Source organism: Eremomyces bilateralis (genome assembly GCF_010015585.1).
Source record: "Eremomyces bilateralis CBS 781.70 unplaced genomic scaffold P152scaffold_2, whole genome shotgun sequence".
Classification (NCBI taxonomy): Eukaryota; Fungi; Ascomycota; class Dothideomycetes; order Eremomycetales; family Eremomycetaceae; genus Eremomyces; species Eremomyces bilateralis.
In genome coordinates, this window is record NW_022985068.1 from 340,803 (window position 1) to 365,296 (window position 24,494).

The 24,494-nt window shown below is 51.3% G+C and overlaps 9 protein-coding genes across 9 annotated transcripts; 6 read left to right on the forward strand and 3 right to left on the reverse strand.

Annotated features, from left to right (window-relative positions):
• Positions 1–1,729: 1,729 nt before the first annotated feature.
• P152DRAFT_445818 (P-loop containing nucleoside triphosphate hydrolase protein) lies at positions 1,730–4,691 on the reverse strand (the record flags this gene model as incomplete). The annotated part of the gene is made up of 11 exons (XM_033677876.1): positions 1,730–1,758; positions 1,808–2,179; positions 2,243–2,272; positions 2,333–2,412; positions 2,466–2,706; positions 2,759–3,218; positions 3,279–3,334; positions 3,454–4,351; positions 4,413–4,456; positions 4,531–4,612; positions 4,662–4,691. 11 exons carry the CDS (start codon positions 4,689–4,691, stop codon positions 1,730–1,732), a joined length of 2,322 nt encoding a protein of 773 aa, XP_033537758.1.
• Positions 4,692–4,948: 257 nt separating this feature from the next.
• P152DRAFT_454367 (uncharacterized protein) lies at positions 4,949–7,319 on the forward strand. The gene is made up of 6 exons (XM_033678577.1): positions 4,949–5,383; positions 5,434–5,761; positions 5,826–6,036; positions 6,102–6,242; positions 6,308–6,328; positions 6,386–7,319. The coding sequence occupies exons 1-6, from the start codon at positions 5,304–5,306 to the stop codon at positions 7,192–7,194; spliced, it is 1,590 nt and encodes a 529-aa protein (XP_033537759.1). The 5' UTR covers positions 4,949–5,303; the 3' UTR covers positions 7,195–7,319.
• Positions 7,320–7,656: 337 nt separating this feature from the next.
• On the forward strand, positions 7,657–8,096 carry P152DRAFT_454369 (uncharacterized protein). Its single transcript, XM_033678578.1, has one exon. The coding sequence runs from the start codon at positions 7,718–7,720 to the stop codon at positions 7,964–7,966; it is 249 nt and encodes an 82-aa protein (XP_033537760.1). The 5' UTR covers positions 7,657–7,717; the 3' UTR covers positions 7,967–8,096.
• Positions 8,097–8,272: 176 nt separating this feature from the next.
• P152DRAFT_111491 (uncharacterized protein) lies at positions 8,273–9,248 on the forward strand. Its single transcript, XM_033673632.1, has one exon. The coding sequence runs from the start codon at positions 8,432–8,434 to the stop codon at positions 9,212–9,214; it is 783 nt and encodes a 260-aa protein (XP_033537761.1). The 5' UTR covers positions 8,273–8,431; the 3' UTR covers positions 9,215–9,248.
• Positions 9,249–10,840: 1,592 nt separating this feature from the next.
• P152DRAFT_111514 (uncharacterized protein) lies at positions 10,841–11,502 on the reverse strand. Its single transcript, XM_033673634.1, has one exon. The coding sequence runs from the start codon at positions 11,374–11,376 to the stop codon at positions 11,017–11,019; it is 360 nt and encodes a 119-aa protein (XP_033537762.1). The 5' UTR covers positions 11,377–11,502; the 3' UTR covers positions 10,841–11,016.
• P152DRAFT_111513 (uncharacterized protein) lies at positions 11,503–15,245 on the reverse strand. Its single transcript, XM_033673633.1, has 3 exons — positions 14,887–15,245; positions 12,864–14,831; positions 11,503–12,816 (listed from the first exon to the last, which is right to left on the reverse strand). Exons 1-3 carry the CDS (start codon positions 15,136–15,138, stop codon positions 11,629–11,631), a joined length of 3,408 nt encoding a protein of 1,135 aa, XP_033537763.1. The 5' UTR covers positions 15,139–15,245; the 3' UTR covers positions 11,503–11,628.
• Positions 15,246–16,307: 1,062 nt separating this feature from the next.
• Positions 16,308–17,413, forward strand: P152DRAFT_111568 (uncharacterized protein). The gene is made up of 2 exons (XM_033673635.1): positions 16,308–17,096; positions 17,205–17,413. Exons 1-2 carry the CDS (start codon positions 16,445–16,447, stop codon positions 17,375–17,377), a joined length of 825 nt encoding a protein of 274 aa, XP_033537764.1. The 5' UTR covers positions 16,308–16,444; the 3' UTR covers positions 17,378–17,413.
• Positions 17,414–17,985: 572 nt separating this feature from the next.
• On the forward strand, positions 17,986–21,096 carry P152DRAFT_454371 (AAA-domain-containing protein). Its single transcript, XM_033678579.1, has 3 exons — positions 17,986–18,948; positions 19,006–20,568; positions 20,629–21,096. Exons 1-3 carry the CDS (start codon positions 18,295–18,297, stop codon positions 20,986–20,988), a joined length of 2,577 nt encoding a protein of 858 aa, XP_033537765.1. The 5' UTR covers positions 17,986–18,294; the 3' UTR covers positions 20,989–21,096.
• Positions 21,097–23,486: 2,390 nt separating this feature from the next.
• Positions 23,487–24,187, forward strand: P152DRAFT_463798 (uncharacterized protein; the record flags this gene model as incomplete). Its single annotated transcript, XM_033680522.1, has 3 exons — positions 23,487–23,833; positions 23,886–24,038; positions 24,100–24,187. 3 exons carry the CDS (start codon positions 23,487–23,489, stop codon positions 24,185–24,187), a joined length of 588 nt encoding a protein of 195 aa, XP_033537766.1.
• Positions 24,188–24,494: the final 307 nt, after the last annotated feature.

Below are 24,494 nucleotides of genomic sequence, written 5' to 3' on the forward strand. Positions count from 1 at the left end.
GTTACCCATCTAGGAAGTGAGAGTACGCGTTCGTGGAAGGATCACTGCGGCGGCTTGTTGACAGATGAATCACACGACAAATCGCCCTGATTCTTGAGGTTGAGACATGGATCTCAAGCAATTGAGCTGTTCTCAACCGTTCAGGTAGTGGATTGCGTCAATCCTTAATGTTTGAGGCCTTTGGGGAATCGAGGGTTTGGTCTCAGCAAGGCCTGTAACTATGAACACCTTGAGGACACGGAGTGCCTTTGAGCAAGATAATTCGTTAGATTAAAGCTACAGAAAGACAGAAGGGAGGTGAGATGTGAGATATGAGGGCTGTGCCTGGAGGAACGAAGTTCCGTCAGGTCTTTGTGGTCGCACGAGGGGAGACTTACCTCAGCAAGCTCAGGCCATATATCAGAGGAGTCTAGCCTTTTTTGGACAGTCACGTTACTTATACTACTCCTCTGTTTACCTCAGCAAGCTCAGGCCATTGTGGTAGTGCCTGAGGCAACGAACCGCGCTATACCTAATTGGTATGGTTCTCTACCAAATAGCCTGAGGATCCTGTCATTGATTTTTGGCCTGAGTTAAGATCGTTTGTATGAGAGCAATTTAATCACTTCAACCTCGTTTTCCTCCACAACGAGCTATCACACAGTAAAATTGACATGTTCAACCGAATCCTCTATCGTTTCTTGACAACCCAGTGGAATTTGGACGATGCCAGATCGAACCTCCTCTCGGCGCAGCGTACAACTGAACCCAACGTCTCCAGAGGTGCTTGAACTGCGGTGGTTGGTTAACGATTCTGACGCAGTCTGGCTTCTTACATATCAGCGTTTTTTGCAAGACACAAGCATGGGGAGTAGAAAAAATTCAAATTCTAGATAAAGTATACCTTGCTGCACAGCCCAGTGAATTTAAGGGCAATTATAATAAGTCTTCGTGTTGTTATTGAAGAATATGCAAAAGTGAGGTTTCCAAAATCGTGAAAAACACATGTAAATTATCGAACAGTCAGTATGCGTCATTGACAGGATCCTCAGGCTATTTGTTCGAGAACTGCATTTACCGATTAGGTATAGTGTGGTTAGTTGCCTCAGGCACGACCACAAATAGCCTGAGCTTGCTGAGGTAAACCATAGCCCATAGCCCCATAGGAATGTCGTCAAAATAAGTCACGTGCTCTATGACCGCTTCTAAATGGACCAATCAGAGCGCAGAAATTTGAAATCACGTGCAAAGGGTGTAGGATGAGCCTTTGGAGGGGTGTAGCCCACAACCAAGGGAACAGGCCGCAGGCCTGGGACCATAACATTCCTTTACTTTATTCCACGATTCAAACCCCCCAACTCATATCAAACATACAAAAGTCGAAAATATTGTAATTCAACTAATTGATTTTATTTTAATAAGCTAAGCTGATTTTATAAACTGCATTAGTTAATAATCTTGCCATGAGTCGTATATCTGCAGGGCCAGCCCGGCCAGGGAACTGGGCATTCGCATAGAACAAGCAACTCACACAATAGACAATACAACAACTTTGCTGCTGTCACTAAATCACCTGACTCCCAACTATTTTAGCACATCCCAGTGCGACACAAATCTCAAAACCTTGGGGACAAATCTCACCAGCCTTCCGTGACAACGCTTGTGATCAACACAATCCACAATCATCTTCATTCGAGTACTGCAATCAACTTCTTCGTGACAGGTCCCTTGAGATAATCATCAAATCAAATCAATAGCCTGGCCTCCCTGTCTGTAAGTCTATCATATCTTAGCCGCATATCCAGCTCAGAATGTACAGAACACTTACCCAGGTACCGCATCATCTGGTATTCCAGATCGCTCTTGAAAGAATCAACATTGCTAACGATGATGTTAACATCCTCCTCAGTGAGCTTTCCGGTTCCATCCTTGCGAGCCATAGCTTGGCCCATGGCGGAAGAGACAATATTCCGCAGCTGTCTCCCGTCGAATCCTTTCTTTGCGATATCGCTGCGGAACGTTTTCTTGATCCTCTCGTAGTCCTCGACAGCCCCTTTGATTTTATACTGATCCAAAAATGATTCGAAGATTTGAATTGCTTGCTCCTTCTCCAGGTCAGTGTATTTGATTGCAATGTGGATTCTTGACTGGACCGCAACGTCGAACAACGCAATTTGATTCGTCGTGAGTATTAGGATGCCTATTTTATGTCAATAATGTGTCGGAGAATATAACACGTGCCAATCGATAAGGGGCTACTTACCCTGATAGTACTCAAGTACTCGAAGAAACACTGGACGGTAGAGCCAGGTTCAGCTTATGAGCGATTCAAGTCTGAGCGTTAGGGTCTCACCTGATACCAAAGCATTCCTTTCTGTCGTCGGGCCTTGGTGACCCATTCCACGGCTCTGGACGAAGACATCTACCTCATCTCTAGTCCATCATGTTAAGAGACATCTTCGCCTCATAGCGCGTGCGCAACTTACATGAGAAGAATGGCTTTCCACCTGGTCGCAAGATCAAAAATCCTATGCAGGTTGGATTCTACATTCTCTGCCTGAGTTCCAACATCCCCGACCCCAATACTAAACAGTGGCTTTCCCGCGGCCGCTGCTAAGGTCTCCGCTGACACAACGGTTAGCTCTATACGGTGATGAGGTAGGTCGGATACGGGGCACATGTAAAGGTCAACCCTACCGGTTGAAGTTTTCCCAACTCCGGGTTTGCCTGCAGTCGTCGTCAGTGACATCATCAGCCGTGCTTATTCGCAGTTACTGACCGTATAGAAGTATCACTAGGCCTTGCCCTTTATCGGCTACTAGGTCGGCCAGTTGGTCTTGGCCATGGGTGGTGACCAAATTTAGCAAAAGCTGCTTTGTTTCCTGCCCGTTGAGGCTGGCGTCTCCCTTCAGATGGAGTCTCTTTTCGAATGCATTACCATTGTCAGAAACGGGCTGGAGATTGTCGATCTCAAGCTGTGCCCACCGCTTATCGCGGAGGATATATCCCAGGACCCTTGGTGGCAAAAGCATGTATTGGAGATCGACCCATTCCTTTTCGTCCTCCTCTGCAGTCTCATCGAACGCCCGATGGTACGTCCTCGCCAAATCCCTGTTGCCATTGCAGCGCGTGCAAGTGCACTCATATGACAATTCATATATCGGTATGGCTCCAACATAGCCTTCCTGAGGACCATGTTGGTAGTATGATTCGAAATCTACCATGACATCGCTGTTCACCTGCAAGTGCGTTAGTGTTGAGCTCCAACGAGAACCTATCGACTTTGAATCAGTGATTACCAGTGCCTCTTTGGACAAGGCGTGAGCATCGTCGCTGTCGCTGTCAAGGCCAAGCACTGATCTGAAAAAAGTAACAGCTGGCTTAGCCTGAGGTCTCTAGGGATCAAGGACTATCAGTATTCTATGATCGGTGCATTTTTGGGAATGGTGCTCGCCTTAGGTTTATCCCTCCCACGGAATCCCACCCTATCCACAATCGCTCTTCCTTGGTATTTGAAGCGGCGTTCCCCGGCGTTGGCAGTGCAGTATTTTCGGTAACGTCGACCTCGCTCGATCAACCTGCTCTCGATCCTGTCCCTATCCTCGGCCATAGAAAGCGGAAAATATAGCAAAGCGGTGATCGGCTTAGATCCGTTAAAAGTAGGAAAGGCTAGGCGTAGAAATCGCCGCCGGAAATCCCGTCCATTCCAATCGTACGTCCAGCATTCAAGCTCCCACTCTTTCGAGTCCGAGTTCGGCCACGGACCACTATTGTCCTTCACGATGAACAGTTGGTCCTGATTAAGAAATGGGCGACCATAGATGATAGTTCCCGGGGCGAAAATCGTCCACAGCGTGTCGTAGGTGATGTTATTCGACCTGATAACGGCCTCTCGGCTGCGTAGGAAGTCATTCAGTCGACTATCACCTGCATTTTGCCGTACGCGATCAAGAACCATGCCGAGCGCCCTCCGAGCGGTCTTGTCGTTTTCGGTTGAACCCTCCTTGTCTGCTTCAGTCTTAAGGCGATCCCAATTCAGAACCAGCGGCTCGAAGGGAGAGTCAAGCGTTACGCATTCGCCGTAGAACTCATGCGTGGGATGATGCGAGAGGACCCTTTTGAGTAACTCAAGAAGGTCCTTATTGAATATCTCCAGCTGACCACGGTTTTCCGTCTCATCCTCATTGTCCTTAGAATCGTAGATAAATATTCTAATGATAGCAGCTTCTTGAGGACTGTCGTTCTTGGTCTCTTGAGATTTTTCTTCCTCGAAGTCTTTTCGCTCACCAGTTTTCGAGGCTCGATCACGTCTGTTGGTGACGAGTCGGACGTGCCATGGTGGTTTAGGTTCTTCATCGGATCCTGCTCCTGGCTATTATGAGGACAGAATCAGCTTGTGATGTCGCTGGCCAACATGACACTCAGTTACCCACTTTCTCCTCTTTGTTGGTAGACTCCGCAGCTTCGGTCGCCTCGTCTAAGCACAAATACAGGTTAGCTCTTATCATCATGTCAAGTTTGACGATGCAGCTTGCTGACGCGACGCAATACCTTTTGCCTTGAATTTCGCCTCGAGCTCCGAAACCCGAGCCAACAGTTCTCGAACTTGATTCTGCAGTGCAACTACGTCAACCTGATATGCATTAGCTGATTGTAGGGTGGGATAGTTGGGAGTAGTGTACAACCTGCGGGTCTTCGTCAGAGATGACCATGATGATGGGTACTCGGTGATCGGAGAATTGGACCCAAGATCTGAGGCCGCTATGAGGTGTTCGTGGCCGGGTCTCTATTAAATACCTATGACATGGAGCCTTGTGGACGAAGAAGAACATATGGGAAACCCCATCCCCCATCCCGTACTAAGCAGCCCATTGGTCAGATATTTCCGAGGCAGTAGGCTGTGAATATACGAAGTCCAGCATTGTTGTCATGCGTCTTCAAGCCATGGATTGTACTTTGACTGGCAAATAAGACGACGTTCGGGTTGCAGTGCCGCAAGCTCCAACGCAAGGCTGCGTAGCCGACTCCAAATTTGTCTTTGGAGGAACTGGTGGTGGTGGAAATGTGAAAGTCATTGGATGTCCGTAGATGCAGAGGGTGGTTCCCATACGCCAACAAAACACGACCCTCCCCACCTGGACATCGCCCAGCCTTATGGGAATGTTGCCTAGACTGATGGGGAATGAGACGAGAGTAAGAAAAGGAGATGAAGGCCGACTGAATGATACTATATGTTGCGAGAGTTCTCTCTTTCAGTCCCAATCCACCTTCGATGTCGAGTCCAACAAGGCTGAGGTTGGCATACTCTACCTTCAGTCTCCCAGATGCTGCAGAGAAGGCGACAATCTGTCGTTCCGGCTGCCTTCTGTCCAATGCCCACGGCTGAGCTATCGGACGCCGAAAGGTACGAAATTCAGATCCCCCAGCAAATTGAATTGGCTAAGGATGTATAAGGCGGAAAATTCAGCAGATACAAGAAAAACAGGATCTATTTCATCAAAAGTTGAAACGCAGAGGACTTGGCCGATACGAAGAAAAGGCCATCGCTTGTTCCAGCGCCGAAGAGTTTGCAGGATTTTGGACCGAATTTTCCGATCATGCCCAAGTCAAATTTGAGAATCGGCACATTGACGGCTGGAGACGACGAACAAGAAAGTTTCAGAGTTTTGCAGAGGGCGTTCGAACTTTCATGGACGAAATAAAACCAGTATTGGATGCTTGCAGGGAAATGGGCAAGCCTTACTCTGGGTTTGCAATTGGTACCATGGCAATTCTTTTCGTGGTAAGTATATCCAACCTCAAATGTGATTCTGATGGGTTGTATTAGTAACGCTCGGCGTTCTTAGGTTGGTTCGAATAAGCATCGGATAGAAAATCAACTTCTATCAACTTTGACAGGAATAAAAGACCGTCTTCCCGGAATCAAAATACTGGCTGAGTGTTGTGGAATGGGCACTGAGTATGAAATGGACCTGAAACTGAAGATGCAGCTTGCCCATTGGGCCTTCACTGACCTTGCCATTGAAATGGTAGGGTACTATATTGACCGTGGCTATCGTAAGTTCATTTGCCAGTATCTGTACGCAATATGTGTAGGTTCGGTCATCACTGACAATATACAGGGAGGTGGATGATAGCAATCTTTAGATCTGGCAAGTTCAAGGACATGATAGACACGGTAAATACTAGTGTTATCGCGGTTCGTTCGCGATGCGAAGAGTTAGCCATCTTAAACATCAACCAAATCAAGGAGACCAACGACGGTATGTCATTCAATGTACAGCCTGGGTTGTAAGCTGGAGTAGAGTTCTCATTAACATATTTCTAGAGCTCCTAAAGAAAATGCACAGTAAGTAAGATGATGTCCTAAACTTTCGACTGTAATTGCTGATCACCTCATCTCTAGGATACCAGCTTGGCCAAGGGAGTGATTATCTCATGCGCCTTCTGGAGCCCCTTGGAATCCCCACTTGGTCCCTGTCGGGGCATCACAAGCGATTAGCGGATTACCAGCGCAGTATCGAAGCAGAGCAGTTCTACGAAGGTTCGTATGAGAACATGACAGGAATGAGTCTGGAGAGATTCCACCAACAGGAGACATCCTTCATTCAGTGGTCTCAGAGTAGCGATGCCGCCATGCTCATTCTCACCGGAGCCAACAACTGTAACATCACCGAACTCAAGCAACACTGTTGGATATCGCCCGTAGCAATTGATATGGCCCGAAAATATCGAGATCAGGGTATCACGCACGCCTTTTACCCATTCCAAGAGCGACGGGCAACCTCGATTAGCACAGCGGTTCCCATCATCGTCACCCAGCTACTGGGCTTCAAGCTCAGGGAACTTGACGGTCACCAAATGGATATCATAGCACACGCGCGCGCGTTTTCCCGAACTACTGATGCCGACGAGGAGACCAGAGCTACCGCGCTAAGTCGACTGCTCAATGACACCATCAAGATTTTCCAGCCCGAGGAGAGGGTCGTGCTAATAATCGACCGCGTGGATATTTGCGACGAATCGGAAAGGGATGGCTTTCTTCGCATGCTGGTTTCCATGCTAAATGAAGCGTGCTGTACGTTGAAGATCCTGCTGGTGACCCAGTCAGTGGTTGATTGGAGACCGAACGTGAGGGAATTGCGATCTAGGTTGAGAACGTCGGCTGGTTTACATCAAGCGTTGAAAGTTCAGCGATTTCGTTCGGAGTATTGATTGGCGGATGCTTCTTAGCTACAATATGTACTGACTCTGAGGTGACAAGGCGGATCATGACCGATGAAGCCGATACAAATGATACAGGTAGAGGAAGGAAATGGCCAAGATATCCAAATGAACAGTGCGATCCAGTCAATCAATGTGTTTTGGGAGGCTAGGGGTGGGAGCGCCAGGGTGAGGCCTACAAGAGATCCACGACTCGCAGGTAACCGGACACCCAGGGGAAGAAGTCATGACTGGCCTGATGGTAAAGAAATACTTTTGGCCGGGGATGACGACCGATATCCGCAGATTCGTATGGAATTGCCACCCATCCCTGGGGGAAATAGATCTAGGATTTGAGCGCGGATAGAGCGGTTTATGTGATTATAACTAACTAAGTTAGCCCAGGTAACTTCATTAGTTCATCTCTCTCGAGTGATAGACTAGATATTCGAACCCTTTCTCATTGACTTTAAAGTGTTACCTATTATGTTAAGCATGTCTTAATTGAACACTGGGGCATGCTCCCATTACAACCATGCCTACCTTGTTGTTTCTCCCTACCGAGTTGTTGATCAAGGTTATCAGGGATATCGACCACCAGGATCCTGAAGTACCAGCCCCTGTACTGGCCGTTCGGTTGGCATGCCGTAAATTCCGGGATATCTGCTGGATGCCCGAGACGTTCCCCAACATGTTCTTCCAGAATATTATATTCATGTTGTCATACGATAGCTTAAAGGAGCTCATCGATATTTCCGCCACCCAATTCTCAGACCTACCGTGACCCACCTTCAGATTGCTGTCACTCGTCTTGAAGTCGATACTGGTGTTGTGCGCGATATTCCTGAAGATCAAATCTTCCGTTCGTACAGTGGTGAAGATGTGTTGCTGTTGACACAGGCTCTGTCCGGGCTACCGAACTGCAAATCCATCATGATCAAAGATGGCATGGACAATCTAGGGCGACCCCTGTCGGCTGTCGCATTTCGCGGGGGTGATCATTAAGCACGATAGGTGCTTGAGCTCAGTTACTGTAGAGTCATAACGCAAATTGGTATTAACGATTCACATTGTCTAGAAAGGAGATCTAGCTAGTAAGTTAGATGAAAATAACTTAGTTAAATATATAGGAGAAGACTTGAGAGTCCTGATTAGGCTTAGCCTAGGGGGTAGAGGGTAGTGAAAGGAATGTTAAGTGGTAGTAGAAACGAATAGGGGCATCTTGCGACAACCCCTACTTAAGGGAAAGATGGAGAAGTGGTTGGACGTGGCAGCGAAAGAACACATTCTCGATCCCACAAGATACGCGATCCAATCCATCGTCAGTGAGGCTGTCAGCGACTGCTTTCGCACCGTTCTATGCGCCCTCAGTAACAGCAGTGTCCAGCTGGAGTGGCTCCTGGTTTATTTGGATTCTTTCAATTATAAAACTGGCCTCCTTGTTGAAAATCCTGTCTTCCCTAACCGAATCTCGTCAGTGATAAATGAGAGATCATTTCTGGACCTTACGGAATTACACATGGACCTAGACGCGTACATTCGTTCTCAGTCCATTTACCAAGCTCTTCCAAAATTCCTTTCGCTCGCCCCTAAACTGGAAAGTCTGAGCCTTTCCTCTTCGGCCGCATCCTTGTATACGTCCTGGGTTATTCGCGAGCTTTCCCAGCTACAGTTTCCGTGTCTGAAATCTTTAGAGCTGAATGCAGTTTCTGCCAAGCAAGAGTCCCTGTCACGTCTACTTCTCAAGCACCGGAACACGTTTCGCAAAGTTGCGCTACTTGATGTTTGTTTGTGCAATCCGGAGGACTTAAACGCTCGAGGGGATCCCAACGAATGGCACGTCATATTACAAGCTCTGCTAGAGTTAGGGTTGGAATGCTTTTCCATTTTTAGACCTTGTATGCCGCACTATGGCGTTCTATTCGTGTTTAACGATGGGAATGTAGACCCAAATCTTTCTAGAAAAACACCTGACGAGGTTCGAAAGGCAATAAATAGGGTCTGGAGGACCAAGCTTAGGAGGGAAGCTTAGTATACGATGGACGGTGTCGTGGCGATACGGCTTATGGGTGGAAAGGGTGGTCAGGTACGGTGGAGGGAGTTACACAAACCATTCAGCTTCAGGGTTGCAGAGGCTCTGGATGGCACGCCGAGTTGGCCTGGGAGATGACGGCTTTGAACACAGATTGATTCGGACGATCTCTGGGGTAGCAGAGCAATCCATCCACAGTGAGGACATTTCCATCATTGTTCCATCTTTAGAACCGCGAACTGGGTTCCGAAATTGTATACACGTCTTCCACCATTCCTTCCGCATCTCCCAAGTGAGGACAATTCCATCATTCTCGAGCCCTTAATGCAGCGACCAGTTCCCAGAACTCCTCAGGCGACCTTGTAAAGATGGAATCCACCATTTTCTCGGTGTTTCCCGCCATTTCCTCGTCACTAGAACCGATCAACGAGTCGTTCCAATTAATAAAAACATCATGAAGAGTTAACACACACAATCTCTGAGGGCAGCTCAGCCACCGCCTCTGATCTGTCGACGCGTTTCCACCCGGCCGGGAGAAACGGACGATGAGATCGACAACCTCCTCAGTGTCTCTTTGTGCAGGAGGATAAAGCTCTTTAGGTCTTTCGAGTAGTTGACGCTTCTATCGACGTCGTCGACTAACATATCCCACTTATGGCATCGAAAGTTTTGAGGCGCGGAAACACCATATTCCTGGGAAAATACTTCGCGGGAATAAGTCGGCCAATAATCTATCGACAGTGACAGACTTTCAAGGTTCGGAATTGCAGATAGGAAATTTCTCAGAATGGTCGTTGCTTCTTCCGTTTTGTTGCGATCCACTGATAGAGCGAGGTCGAGTTCTCAGAGTTCTTGAAAGAATATGCTCTTTTGAACGTGGAGCTCATGATCTGGAATTGACAGGGAGGCCATGGGAAATATTGATACAACGTCCATGTCTGGATCCAAGTTCCATTCTCCTGGAATTAGAATGGAAAATTGTTGTAGGCTTAGCTTGCTCCGCTTCAAAGCAGTGAAAGTAGTATTCAGTGTGTATGCTGCTGTTTCATCATCAGTCGGCGTACCAGCGTCCATAGCTGGATATTTCCATTCCATGTAGGACGGATCGTCCTGCCTGGGTACCGGTAATCCTGCCAGAGCTAATTCAAGATCCCGTCCATCGAAGCAATCGTCTTCAATATCAAGGTTGACAAGCTCAACTGACTTGCAATTTGGCAGACTAGTGCGAGCCAGAGCGAGCAGAACAGCATCGTCTCCGTATTTTCGACAATATAGACGTTGATCGAATGCCTGCACTTCTCTGGAGTGGTTCCACGAGGAACAAGCATAATTTTTCCAATCCGAAACTTCGTTACTGCTTTATTGAGTATCGCGTTGCGAGATGTTGACAAGCTCTTTCCTTGGATAGGGTCACTGTTTGTTGTTGAAAGAACTTCGAAAAGTCCGGCCATGAAGCATCACGAAGGTTCCGATGAGTTTATCGGAAGACGCAGAATGCGATGCGCTTTGATTCGTAATGGTCTTGATGGTCATCGTTGACAATCTCAGCTAGTTGCAAGAGGATCTCAGCCGGTAGGTGATAAAGTCCCGCCACCGCTCCGTTTGAGTCCTCTTTGTGGCCTTTGCTGGTTGTAAGCTTGAGTGAGGTGTAAAAAACTGAACCGAATTCCATTTCTTTATAGACTTGTGATATTCACCGGGAAAACTTAAAGCATTGTAACTAGGTTCGGTCCGCGGTTGGAATGATTGATTCGAGGCTAAGGGTGCTGATCAAGTGGCTCGCTCTTTGACTTGATAATTAATCAGATATGAGAGGGAAAGAGAGGTGGGAAGTGAGAGTAAAAAGTGATGATGAAAGGAAAAGGTGAGGTGAAAGCAGCTACCATATCCATATGATATCCATACAGCCACATCAGCCACATCGGATGTTTTGAGTAGAAATTCAGCTGTCTAGTCAAAGTGCAGACTGGTATAATAGAGATCGAATCTACTGGTATTACATGGTTTGACCTCAGCGCGTGCATGTGACTAGAAGAAGCCATAAGAGAGATTTCATTGAGAAGCAGAACTCCGAATATTAGTTGATGCGAAAGAGCCCCCGAAAAGAACGCTTTAGTCCTGACCTGTACTGGATGATACTTGTAGCGATTAATTCCACTCATCTCTAACGTCCAAGTCTTTGAAAGACTGCCCTCGGACCGCTTGAGCTCATTGCCTCCTTTTTCTCAAGACAGTAAGATCGCAGTACACTTCCAACAGACAATGAATCCGTCATCTGTCAACTCCAAACAGGACCAACCCAGATTGAAACCCGTTCACACTGAACCACCATGCCTGTAGAAACATCGCTCCGATGAACCCTTACTCCTGCGACCCTGACCCCTTCAACCCCTCTTACGAGCAGCAGATCGATCCTACAACGGCGAAAGGCACCTCTTCTCCCCCAACTCCCCGTCCCTTTTCCGCAACGACACACAAAGAGCGAGCGACGAGGGACCTAACGAAACCAGAGTCGATCCGACAGGATCAGCCTTGACATAGCTGCGTGGCACTCCAGCCAGCCCCTCGACGATGGCGTGAATACATGCCGCTAGACAAGACCACAGGTCGTTTCTGGTCCGCACATCAAGCTTGACATAGCCGCTTCGCATCCCAGACAGCCTGAGGGGGCTGACTGGAATCCATGCTGCTAGATAAGACAACTCGTCGTTGATGGTCCACGCATAATCGGAGACGAGATCTGATTTCCCTGCTTCCGAGCTTTTAGCAAGGTGGAATGTCGGATGGTCCATCCGGAGCGCCCAATAAAGGGTACCATCTTGTGGTGGGGCAGGTCCTAGATCTTGAACCCCTTTGGCAAGCAATCGGAGCTGTTTTTCGGAACCATCGAGATCAAACGATCTCAGCGCGGAGATTGCCCTGTTCATCTTATTTATCTCCTCGATCGATTTATTGACCAGTGCGAAGAGATTCGCAAGAGCGAAACCGGCGAATATATCCGCCGCTGAACTGGCAAAGAATGCCCGTCCGTCGGTGACGCTGACGGCTGGCGTTTGATATATTCTCAGTTCGCGTGCTTGAGCAGCGGATCGATGGGATGCTAGAGTTAGTGGACCTTTTCGGCCCCTGTTATTTGCTCTTCTAGAGCTCTCGATGTATTCTAACTGATTCATCGCTTGTTTTTGAAGGCTTTGCTCTTGTATAGCTGGAACTTGCAATGGGAAAGGATTATGTCTCATCGAGTCATCTCTCCTAGATGGATCGCATAGAACACCAGCGTCTTGATTAACCTTGGCATCGGGATTAAAGCAACGACTCGTTCTCATGAGTTGAGACTTCCCCATCCCCCGGATCCAAAGTAGAGGTCTTGGTAGGTCGTCCAACGGAGTGCGTAACCACGTCCGGACGACTTGCTCAGGAAGTCCAAGACTCTCGATACCGGAGGATGGTAGAATCGGATCGGTCACCGTGTTGCCGCATAGTGCGTCCGTTTCCAGATAGTCCATTGGAATGCCTGCTATGGTAGGGTTAATGGAGGGATCGAGCGTTAACTGCATTTGGAGATTATGTTTTTGTCTAATGCGCCGGGTTTGGAACCAGGTCTGCTTATCTGTCAGCTTCGTCAAAATGAACGGTGCTGAGAACATACGTTGACCTTCTCCAACGTCGTGTGTAACTGTTCCGCAAGCGCCTCCTTCGTCACTGTAGTTGGCCGGCGGTCAAGCCGGAATTGAGCCTCGAGAACATCGAATTGCGGTTTCGTGAGTCGGTGGGATCGCGGCTGGTCACCCGTGGCTACAAACCCCGTGGTCACGGTCGAGGTTGGAGTTCCACCCTGTTTGCATCGAAGCTGCAAGTATGAATCCGAGGAGATTGGACGGGGAATACCAGGTCGGGAAGGTGTAATATACCCCTTCAGGAGTGTTTTAAATCCTTCGTGAGAATGACCTGAATGACCTGCAGCGGGGGACATCGATGCGAGCGCACATCTCCTAGTGTGTCTCAGCCGCTGAAATACATCCGGAAACCTCTCCCCACAATGCTGACACGCTCCATGAACATGCTTCAAATGGCGCTCGTAGACCTCCGCAAGGTCGAATCGTCGGTCGCAAAACTGGCACACGTATCCGCTCGGTCGAGGCGCGGGGATGTTGTGCGGTTGCAAATCATCGTCGTCGGAGATGGTGGCCGAGGGGCGGGATACGTCAGCAGTCCAGGCGCGGCAGCGGTTGGGATCGAGTGGCGGCTTGTGGGATTGGGAAGGCGTCGGTGCTTTGCGAGGTGCGTCTAGGCCGTGCCTCATATGGAGTCGCATAGCTCGGAGGTCGTGGTAGGAGGTAGGGTTCTGAATCGGTGGTGTAGGGATAGTGGGGATGTTCCTGAGTGAACTGTAGGATGGAGGGGTCGCACGGGACTCTGGAAATGAAGAAGGGCTTCGAGAGGTCGTGGTAGAAGGCAAATTGTTCATGCGCTTGACCCGTAGGAGACTCTCAAAACGCCTGGTGAGGTATGTTACTTCGTCCATAGAAGATGTCTGGGCGTCGATGTGCGAAATATCCGAGGCGGACCGCGACGAAGTGGCTCCCTGGTATACATTGTTTCCTTGGTATTGATCGCCAAACCCCGAGAAATATCCCCAGGCACCATTGGGGTTGGACGGATCGCCACCGTTCCTCTTATTCTGACCGCCAGGGTCCTTTGGCAGATGAGGTCCCCCGGACGTGCCAGATCCGTCAGGTCCGTCAGAGCTGTCGCCATCATTGTCGCCATTATCGTCGTCGTAGCCACTACTACCCGTCCCGGCCGAATTTTCATCGACCCAATCGATCATGCACTTTCCGGTCTTGAAGTGCATCTCGAGATGATCCAGTCGCTCCTCACGGGATGTGTATGCCGCATTGCTCAGACAGAACCCACACCATGTGGGGAAGATGTCGTCCATCGTCACGATGCTTTGATCCTCGTACTGGCGAGGGTCGATTCCGGGGTGCATGTTCCGGAAGTGTTGCATGTACTTATCCCGCCTTGACGTGAGGCGCATCGATCGGCCGTGGGCGATGCAGAGCGCGCATTGCCATTGCTTCAAGGGGTAGGCGTCTTCTTCGTGGCGCTTCCACTCCGATTTTCGGCCGTAGCGTTTCCCGCACTTTCGGGTGCATTGGTAAATTTTACCGGGGTCGCGTCGCAAGCTGCTTCGATCCGAGGAGGGGAGGCAGCAACGGCTCGGTAAGCATTTGGCTTTGTTGACTGGAGGGGAGGTCGACACGGAGGGTGACGCCTCGTCGGAAGAGGTGTTTGAGCTGGACTGGTATCCGGAATCGTAGCTTGGAGGGCTGATACTATTCAGTCCAAACCATTCTTTGATCCCGTCCGGATGTGCTCCGGTGAGCTTGCTCAGGGAATTGAAATGGCCCTCTGTCACTAATAGTTCTTTATTTCTCAAGAAGGCGGCAACCGCTGTGAGTAGAGTTACGACATGCTTGTCAATGGCTTTATTCTTGGGCATGGTATGCGAATAGAACTGCTGGGGGGAATTCAAGTTTAAACTGTCGGTCGAGGCTGTCGGATTGACTACTGGTGTGCTCAAAGTGTCAACACTGAAACTGGGCCGTATGTCCTGCGAAGTATTCAATCAGTACTCGTCTAATCCATTGTTGGGTGCTTCGAAGTACCTGAACTTCAAAGTTATATCCTTGTCCGCCCGAGTCTATATGCCAGGCTTTCCCAAATTCTTGCCCGGCTTCATTAGAGTCGCCTGCTTCGTACCGAAACTCTCCTAGTGTCTCGCCATAATCGTAGTTACTCGCCGTGGAAGTCCGGGCAGGATCCCAGGACTGGAGTATCTCGTCCACATCCATTCCATCCGACTCTATCGGCATGGACCAATCAGGCATGTTGGGGTTGGAATACCGGAAATCAGACATGCTGTCAACTGACTTCCAGCAAACAAAATATCACGCAACAATCTGTGGAAGTACTAATGAATAACGCTTGAAGTTTGTGAATTGAATATCATCGCTAGGAATGACTGAGATGCAACAGATAAAAACTAGGATGAAGGCGGAGCACAATGTGCTTATGAAACTCAGGACATGTGGTCGCCCTTCTGCAGCCCTTCAGAGTTTCCTCGCCCTCGCGTTCACGCAGCCCAGTTCAGCACACAATGCAGAGGCGGAGAGCGCAGTAAGGCTGGCCCCTTCTGAGCCCTTCTGAGCCCTTTGCGGATTCGTCGCATGTAATTAGCTGTAAGCTTGGCCAATTGCGACACATCCCCATGGAACTCAGCCTCCAAGCCACATGGGGAAAGTATTGAGAGCATCTACGCTGTTGACGCGCGCACGGGAACCGGAAAATACCATAGAAACCAGCGGGACATTAGAAATGATTGAAAATGCAGACTTTTGACGAGATGGAATAATATACAAGTACCGTATCATGATGCCTCTCATCTCAAGGAGCGAGGTGGCAGTTCCCTTCTATTCTTGGGCGTGGCTAGTCAGGGCTTCATCTGGTCGATACATTAGTAAGTCGTAGCCGGAAAACCAAGCGTAGCATCTGGAATATGAACACCAGTAATGAAAGAAACCATGAATCAAGGAATTGGACTAAGTTAGATCGAGTCTATTAGAACTATAGAGGAAGGTGAAGTCCATCGTGAACAGGAAAAAGATGTTGGTGGTTGCGTCATAGGAGGGTTGCTGCCAAGGCCAAAGTCAGGAGGTCGGGCTTTCCCGCCTCCTGCCAAAGCCGCGTCCCCGCCCTTCCAATTGTCTGGACGACTACGACATCGACGTTTCTACAAACAGTGTGTCTCTGCACCACCACGCTCATCTTGCATGCCCAGCTTGCGTAATATTCATGTCATCAAGAATCCCTCTCCCTGTCTGACTGTCTCTCTTTTTCGCTATTCAATGAGCTTTTGTCCGTCCAATATCTTAAGTCGCAACGCCTCCTGAACATTAGATTCAAGACCCTGTCCTAGTGTACCAACTGTGATACCGACTGTATCTCCCGGCATCCCCTTGTACACCCAATCGACTGCACGGAGGGACAAGAATAGAACCACCAGATTGGGGATTGTGGGAGGTATATGCGCACAAGCGATTGAGACCAAACAACCACGCCGTTCGTTCACAGCAACCCACGAACATAAAGATTCCTCCCGGCGCATCGAAGCGCATCGCGTCTATCTCTCCCTCAAACCCACCACAACCATCCTGCGACCTCGCGATGCCCGCAATTCCCACCCTACCGCGTTCCGTACCCACCCACGACATCCTCGACTCTACCACCTCCCCGACCCTCGACCTCCTCGCCCGAATGGACTCAATACCCTTCTCCCCTCCACCCAACAACCTAGAACCGCATCTCCAACCCCGCCAAGACGCCGACATCGTCGCCATCCCCACCGTCTACGACACCCGCGGCCCACCCCCCGGCACCGTCGTCGCCATCGTTCTCGGATCCATTGGCGGCTTCGTTCTCCTCATCTTCCTCCTCTTCCACGTCGGCAACATCAGCGCCCGCTCTAGCGTCGTCGCCGAGGAGCACATCGTGCGCGCCGACCGCTCCCCGCGCTCGCACCGCTCGCGTCGCTCCCGGCACAGCGGACGCACGACCGAGGTGCGCGAGCTGAGTCGCAGCCCGCGCCGGGGGCGCGTCGTTGTGGAGGAGCGGAGGGAGAGGAGGGGGAGCATGCCGCCGCCGCCGCCGGGCCCGCCGCCGATGCGCATCGTGGAGGAGCGGATCGAGAGGGAGAGGAGAGTGGATGGGGATGATGTGGTGGAGGTGGTCGAGGACTATAGCGATGTGACGCCGCCGCGACGGCATCGGAGTCGGAGAGGGAGCGATTACAGGTCAGTGGACCCTTATGGGTATGGGGGTGGGGAGTATCCCATGCGCGAGGTCCCGTACAGGCGGTAGTTGTCGATTGGGTGCGGGCTTTGCGTGGTGAATGAGTCGTGGACTCTATACTGACTGCCTTGAGCAGATATTGAGACTAGCATACGAAAATCCCGCCCAAAAATTCGAGACAGGGACACCACACACCCGGGTTTAGCGAAGACATATTGCCGCTCCCTGGATCACCTTACCTTCTCTGTACATGGTTTATGTGGCTTTTTCGGTGACTTTGGACCTATAGCGGAAAGATCGATACCATGATGTTGGAGTGGCGGCATAATTAGCTCGGCGTTGCTGGCCATTTTGCAGTGCTTTCGAGGCTTTTGATTGAATCAAGTGTCGATTGGCATGATGCGGTTCAAAAAGAGGAAGACTTCTGGTTGAGGCGTATGAAAGATAGCTAGGGAAACAAAGACGGACGAAAATGGGAAGGTTAATGTGGACAGAGAAACGTCTCCGGCTTCTCCATACATAGAAGGATTCTGGAAAGTCAGTACAATAGCTGCTACAGTTCTGATTATATAAACTAAAGCTTTATTTGAGTCGCGATGCAAGTATAGTACGGAATACATATCTGCATTTGATAGTTTGGCTTGGGTTCATGATCAAATCAAAACCCATACAATAGCACAATATTATGTTTACACTTTTACATCATCCAGGCGTGCCAGGTAAATAAACCACAAATCTGGTAAACGATCGAATCCAAAACCAAGGTAGAGAATCCATGCTAATTCTACAAGTGTGCCCTGAGTATTACCTGTGACTTCATCACTGTTCCTCGTTACGCTGGTGCCCAGCTTCACACGCCACACGAGCTCTCCTGCCACCATGGATCTACACATGGAATAGAACCTCGACAATTGATACATTGTTCAAAGCTACACTTCAACAGACAACATCTTTGTTTGAATTCCACTCTGAAGGTTGGGCGATATTTGACACGGAATTTGGTTGAGATCGGACTTATATCCATACAATAAAATCGGGTCCCATGATCACACCCATCCTACATCAGTTCATATCTCACCGACCTGCTGTCTTAACCTGAATCCTTCACCTCCGGCCATTCCCCTGAAACACTCTCCAATCACATCTACCATCCTCCCTTCTTTAACAATTACCCTTTCCAGTCCTCCACTATCTTGAATCCACCCTCACCCTTCCCCACCGCCAAAATGCTCCCAGGCTACCGCGGCAACCGCCCCCCCCCTTCCTCCTCCAACTCCCGCCCCTCCGAATCCCAACCCTTCCTCGACCGCCCCGATCCTCGCTACGGCGCCCAACAACCTCCTCCCGGTCGCTACAACAACGGCCCTTCTCACGATCCAAATGCCCCCTATCGCGACCACAGTCCCGCGCCCACGTACCGCTCCCGCGACCCCCGCCAAGACCCTTACAACGAATACCAGAACCACCCCCCCAGCCGCTCCGGCGGCGGCGGCGGCGGCGGCATGACGCTCCGCCCCGTGAAATCCCCCGGAGGCAACGAAGCGGCCTTCTCGAACATCGCGCTCGTCTCCCCGGCGGACTTCGGCGGCGCCCCCGGCAAAGGCGCGCGGACGTACATCCTTCTCAACGGGCGATACGTGCTGACGGCGGAGCCGAGCGAGGCATGTCAGCCGGGGACGGTGGGGCTGACGGATGCGCAGCGGACGTGGGCGGAGGTGAGCATTGGGCCGAACGACACGGTGGGGGTGGAGCGGTATGATGTGCGGAGTCAGGGAGCGCCGTTGTTGGCGAGTGCGGATGTGGAGATTGGGTTTGCGACGGCGAAGAAGCAGCATGAGAATCCGTATGATCAGGATGAGTTGACGCAGGCAGTTATTAAGGTGAGTGGTGGCGATGGAGAGGCTACGGAGATATGGGAGTGGGCTAACTTGTGGTAGTCGTTCCGCGATCAGTTCCTGGCGCCTGGACAGGGCCTTTTGCTGAACCATAAGAACATTCCGCTAAGGATCTTGGTGAGAGGTGTGCAGCTTCTGGATATATCCACCGGAGACGCGAAGGACGAGAAAGGAGGTGAAAAAGCGGCTGATCCGCGAAAGCGGGGGATCGTGAATCCAAGCACGCAATTCAACTTCTTCAAAGAGGATGCCACTATCCTAAACCTCAAGGCCTCCATGTCGCGTCCCGCCGCGAACTCCGTACTCCAGCCCAATTTCGAGTTTGGAAACCTACAGGTTGGTGGCTTGGACAAGGAACTGGGCAACATCTTCCGGCGCGCGTTTTCGTCACGAATCTTCCCGCAAGGGGTGATGGAGGCCCTGGGGATCACTCACGTCAAAGGTATCCTCCTTTACGGACCTCCAGGGACGGGAAAAACCCTGCTGGCCCGCGAACTCGGGCGTTCGTTAAACGCGCACAGTCCCAAGATCGTCAACGGTCCGGAGATCTTGAACTCTTACGTCGGCAAGTCCGAAGAGAACGTACGCAACCTGTTCGTCGACGCGGAGAAGGAATGGAAGGAGAAGAAGTCCGAGAGCAAGACGCATCTGATCATCTTCGACGAGATTGACGCTATCTGCAAGCAGCGAGGCTCGGGCGTCGGCGGCGGCACGGGTGTTGGCGACAGCATCGTCAACCAGCTCCTCTCCAAGATGGACGGTGTCGATCAGCTCAACAACATCCTCGTCGTCGGCATGACCAATCGCCGCGATCTCCTCGACGACGCGCTCCTCCGCCCCGGCCGCTTCGACGTGCAGGTGGAGATCGGCCTGCCGAGCGAAGACGGCCGCGAACAGATCCTCGAGATCCTCACCCGCAGCGCGGTGAAAAGTGGCCGCTTCGCCGACGACATCTCCCTCAAGGAGCTCGCCCGCATCACCAAGAACTTCTCCGGTGCCGAGCTCGCCGCCCTCTACCGCGCCGCCGGCTCCATCGCCATGACCCGCCACGTGCGCTTCGGCCGTGGCGAGTCCGGCACCGTCGAGCGCCCGGAGGACCTAACCCTCACGATGGCGGACTTCCTGCAAGCGTTCGAGAACGACGTGAAGCCCGCGCACGGGCTGCAGGTTGACGAGCTGGACGCGAGGATCCGCTATGGCATCATCCCGTACTCGCCGCGCATCAAGGAGATCCTGACCAAGGGACGGCGGGCGCTGGCGGCATGCTTCAATGCGGAGTCAGGGAAGGATACCCAGGTGCGGCCGACATGTATCTTGCTACACGGGCTTGCTGGAGCTGGGACGTCGGCGCTCGCGAGTCGCATGGCGCTGGACGCCGATGTGCCGCTGGTGAAGTTCGTGGGGCCGACGAATTTCATTGGATATGGAGCGATGCAGACGGTTGGGGGGCTACAGAAGGCGTTCAATGACGCGGCACGGAGCAAGCAGAGTATCATCGTCCTAGATGATATCGAAGGGTTGATCGAGTGGTTTGATGTGGGCATGCGATACAGCACGCAGGTATTGGCGGCACTTATGCGCCTGCTCACCGAATTGTTACCAAAGGTTCGTGCTATCTAATCTATCTCGCACTCAGTTCTCCGTCAGCTAACATTCGACCCTCAGGGCCACCGCCTCGCCGTCATCGGCACCACCCGCACCCCCGAGCCCCTCAAGCAGCTTCGCCTTTGGCAATTCTTCCAAACCAAGATCGACGTCCCCTACGTGAGTGGGGTCAACGAGCTCGCGCAGGTGCTGCGCCATTCCGGGAAGTTCTCCGACCGGTCGCAACAGCTGATTCACGCGACGCTGCAAGATCAGTTGCGCGGGAACCCGTTGTCGGTGGGGATCAGAGATGTGTTCCACGCGGTGGAGATGGCGAGCGATGCGGAGCCGCATGTATTTGCGGATGTGTTGCTGAGTAGGGTGCAGGAGGATAATCCTTTCTTGATGCCGCCGCCGCCGGAGGAGGAGAGTATGGAATAGATGTCAAGGTTTGGCGATATGTCTAGCATAATTGATTCCAATTGAATAGAATCCATGCCTTCGACGTAAGTCCCCCGCCAGTGTACTAGAAAAAGTTGCACGCAATCCACCGCGAGTATCTGGTTCCTCCCCTCGATGCATGCCTCCAGCCATATCAAATAATATACATAGGAGTAGTATATCTGATTGGGTCCTTCCGAACTTTGGACAGTATTCATGCTCCATGTTGACTGCATACCAGACTGGGGGCTTTCAGTGCCCTCAACACTTCGATGAAGTACATCCCTCTGCTTACCGTAATGCAGTGTACTTAGACCTGGATACATGTTCCAGGCCCGCAATTTCCCCCGCCAGACCTCCCAGTGTAACTTGACCATCAGACCGAGTGTGGCCGGAGAAATTCACCAACCCAGTAGGTGCAGGACGGGCCGGCTTATCACATATGCTGTCCACTGCCAGAATCCCCCTTCCCAACAGAATGGACGGGATGAGTGGCAAAACGGCCAACGGCCACGTCGACGTGCCGTTGGCATTGTTCGCTTGGGCTGCAGGAGGGCTCTCGGGGTGCATACAGATGGCATCATGTGTACTCGCCCGAGAACGACCTTACTTGCCCGTACCCGACAACTGAGGAGCGGATTTCCGGTGTAAGAGGCTAGCGATTAGCCGTTAGCATAGGTCTCCAATCGCCGTCCTCCTCGCTGGTATGCAGGACCCATGTACGAACACATCGATGGACGACTGGAGCAGGTCGGTCTGGGACACCTGATACCACGACATCCCGGCCACGCTGCTTCGAGTCCTGCTACTCAGTGCCCGCATCGTGGACGGATCTGCGGCTGCATAGTCTAAGCGTGGCGGGTGCAGCTAGTCGCCCGGAACTGAATCGACACCCGGGATAAACGGGGACGCCCTGTGATTTGCGAGCCGGAGAGGGAGGAGAGGATTCCAGTCGCCTCTGCTTGGAGGGCGGAGCTCTCCACAGGCATCACGGCAGCACGCACACGCATATTCAACATGACACCAATCTCGCGTGGTTTGTACTCAGTGCTTCCAGTACCGGAGCTTCGAACGGCCTGTACGACTAGCCCATGTTGCCTTAGCATGGGATCATGTAGTACTGGCTCGGGAAGCTTGGGCATGGCCGGACCAACGGCGTATTAAGGTGCTGAGACTTCGGGTTGTATCTTTTCCCTCATCGTTGTTGGCAGTTGGAGAGTTGCATAAACTGAGTATCAGCTGTGTACACTTTAAGGCGATATGCGCCAAGCGCGAGGATACCCATGACTCGCTCCACACGTCGATTTCGGCTTCCTACAAGGTCTCTCGAGGTTCTCTCTAATTACGTCTACAGACTGCTCCAATTCCTACAGAGGTTTCTACTCGTCTATCAAAATTCGAATCGCCCCAAATGACGCCAACGATAATCCGTCCCGCGTCGCGAAGCCCATCTCCGCAATGCCCCGTAAATCTCACCCCTAGCCCGCCCTGCACCATCGCCCTCGTCGCTACGAGGATTCCTGACACGAGCAACAACGATGCAGCTCTCCGCTCCGAAGGGATAGCTGTGTGCCTTTCCTCCGATCCGAGGCCCTGGTTCCCTCAGCGAAAGCCAGTCCATCCAGTCGAACGGACGCATGCGGAAATTCTGCCAACTCATCCGCTCCATCAAATCGCTAGTTGACAACGGAGCAAGTTTGATGCAGATAGCAGCGTTGTCCGGCATCGCCATCCATGCACTCGCGCGTTTCTCCAATCTTCATGGTCATGCTGATTTTACGGAGTTTTTAGCCCGGCCCGGGGTTTTCGGCTTGCTTCTGCCTTGGGGAGATTGTTGATGGGGGTAATGGGATCATGCCCCGTCATTGCCGACTAAAACCTCATGCTGTGGAGAGGTCGATTCTCTGGCCTCACCATTGATTCTTATTGGACTTCCAGAGAACGAATTAGTCGTGTTCTAGGCCGTCTTCCCTGTACTACTGCCATTTTATTCTGCTTCAATTTCTGATGCGCAGGCAGCGCTTGGCGGCAATGTTGGTAGCAGTCGTCCCTGGCTTCCTTAGTCTGATATCCCACCGACTACTGTACCACATGATGATTTCGAGGCAATTGAATGGCCAATGGCTGCCGTATCTCCACCGGATGCTCATCTTCCTGTCTAGGTTAAGCATTTCCTGGCATCTGGTGTTGTGGGATGTCCGTTGAGTGGTCAATGGCAGGTGAAGTGCTCGAACTGTCGTATCAGTCAATCCCAGAGCATCGACGATGGTGGAGAAAGTTGGAAATCCTGTCATCGCTCTGCAGTAACCGTCCGGGGGTTGACGGGTATAAAAAGGTGAGAAATTTGGAAAGTTTTCGATTTCCTTCTGCTTCCTTTTCCTCCAGTCCGTCGCCAATTCTTCCGAGTCAGATATCATTACTTGAAGCATCATTACTTGTCACAAGTCCATACTTAGCCCAACATCACCTCAACCGAGTCACTCCACAGACTTATCATCATGACTTCCACTCAACAGTACGCATACTACTCACCCACTCAGTCAGCTCCAGTGAGCATGCCCCAGAAGCCGGGTCAATATCCTGCTTCTGCCTATCCGTACTACCAGAACCCCTATCAGCGTCTGTCTGCCTCGCCTCCAGAGGTAGCGGACAGCTCCACCACTTCCGGCGTTGCTTCGTATTCAACCACCTCCAGCAACTACGCTGGGAGCGTCAGCGAGTACGATACCAGCTCGTCCGGTGGCAGCGCGTCAAGCGTTGATTTGCTCGACTACATGGGTGGCCGAGTACAGGCTGCCTATGATCCAATGCCCATGGATAAGAGCTTAGTACAGCAAGCGCAGACGTGAGTTTCACCGCACTGATTTCCGATGAATTGATTCTGACCATTTTCGCAGCTCCGGAAAATTGAACGCCAAAACACAAGAGCTGCTCCGCTTGCAAGCGCTCGCTCGGAGCCGACTGGCGTCGGTGCAAGCGGGCTTCAACGAGGGGATGAAGACAGCGAAGGACGTGCAGCAGGATCTGGAATGGACACAGAAACGCGTGGCGTAAGTTCTTCGTCCCACTGGCCCATTAGATTGGAATTGTTGAAATTGACCGAGAACTCAGATCCATCAACCAACGTGCTGCGCGAAAATATCCCGCAGAATATCAAATGGCCTCGGAGCGATATCCGGCACCCGTGTCGGACTACTAGCTCTGCTGCCATCTCTCCCCCTCTCTTCATTCAATTCCCCAAGTTTTCATTTCTTCAATTGTATTATTCCCTTGGCGGCTTCCTTTTCATCGTCGGAGGTCAAATTTGAATTTCTCACGAGGTCACGACGTTTTACGACACATGTGTTACCCCTGGTGTTCGATTTCATGCACGTCCAACCATTCTCAGCCCTGCAGGTTACCAAGGCCAAGCTCCGATCGGATCGCGTGGGCGATGCAAGGGCTTTGCGTTCGCGCCCCGTTCCCAGCGGGTCGGTCCGCACTGGTCAATGTGATTCGGGCTTCGA

Excerpts from the sequence above, each read along its gene's own strand:
- P152DRAFT_454367 (XM_033678577.1), top strand. The coding sequence starts at position 5,304 with ATGCTGCAGAGAAGGCGACAATCTGTCGTTCCGGCTGCCTTCTGTCCA. Across the intron at positions 5,384-5,433 it reads GAGCTATCGGACGCCGAAAG|GCGGAAAATTCAGCAGATAC; the intron begins GTACGAAATTCA and ends AGGATGTATAAG. Across the intron at positions 6,243-6,307 it reads AATCAAGGAGACCAACGACG|AGCTCCTAAAGAAAATGCAC; the intron begins GTATGTCATTCA and ends ACATATTTCTAG.
- P152DRAFT_454369 (XM_033678578.1), top strand. The coding sequence starts at position 7,718 with ATGCCTACCTTGTTGTTTCTCCCTACCGAGTTGTTGATCAAGGTTATC.
- P152DRAFT_111491 (XM_033673632.1), top strand. The coding sequence starts at position 8,432 with ATGGAGAAGTGGTTGGACGTGGCAGCGAAAGAACACATTCTCGATCCC.
- P152DRAFT_111514 (XM_033673634.1), bottom strand. The coding sequence starts at position 11,376 with ATGAGTGGAATTAATCGCTACAAGTATCATCCAGTACAGGTCAGGACT.
- P152DRAFT_111513 (XM_033673633.1), bottom strand. The coding sequence starts at position 15,138 with ATGTCTGATTTCCGGTATTCCAACCCCAACATGCCTGATTGGTCCATG. Across the intron at positions 14,832-14,886 it reads GATATAACTTTGAAGTTCAG|GACATACGGCCCAGTTTCAG; the intron begins GTACTTCGAAGC and ends AATACTTCGCAG. Across the intron at positions 12,817-12,863 it reads CGACGTTGGAGAAGGTCAAC|ACCTGGTTCCAAACCCGGCG; the intron begins GTATGTTCTCAG and ends ACAGATAAGCAG.
- P152DRAFT_111568 (XM_033673635.1), top strand. The coding sequence starts at position 16,445 with ATGCCCGCAATTCCCACCCTACCGCGTTCCGTACCCACCCACGACATC. Across the intron at positions 17,097-17,204 it reads GGACCCTTATGGGTATGGGG|ATATTGAGACTAGCATACGA; the intron begins GTGGGGAGTATC and ends TGCCTTGAGCAG.
- P152DRAFT_454371 (XM_033678579.1), top strand. The coding sequence starts at position 18,295 with ATGCTCCCAGGCTACCGCGGCAACCGCCCCCCCCCTTCCTCCTCCAAC. Across the intron at positions 18,949-19,005 it reads TGACGCAGGCAGTTATTAAG|TCGTTCCGCGATCAGTTCCT; the intron begins GTGAGTGGTGGC and ends AACTTGTGGTAG. Across the intron at positions 20,569-20,628 it reads TCACCGAATTGTTACCAAAG|GGCCACCGCCTCGCCGTCAT; the intron begins GTTCGTGCTATC and ends TTCGACCCTCAG.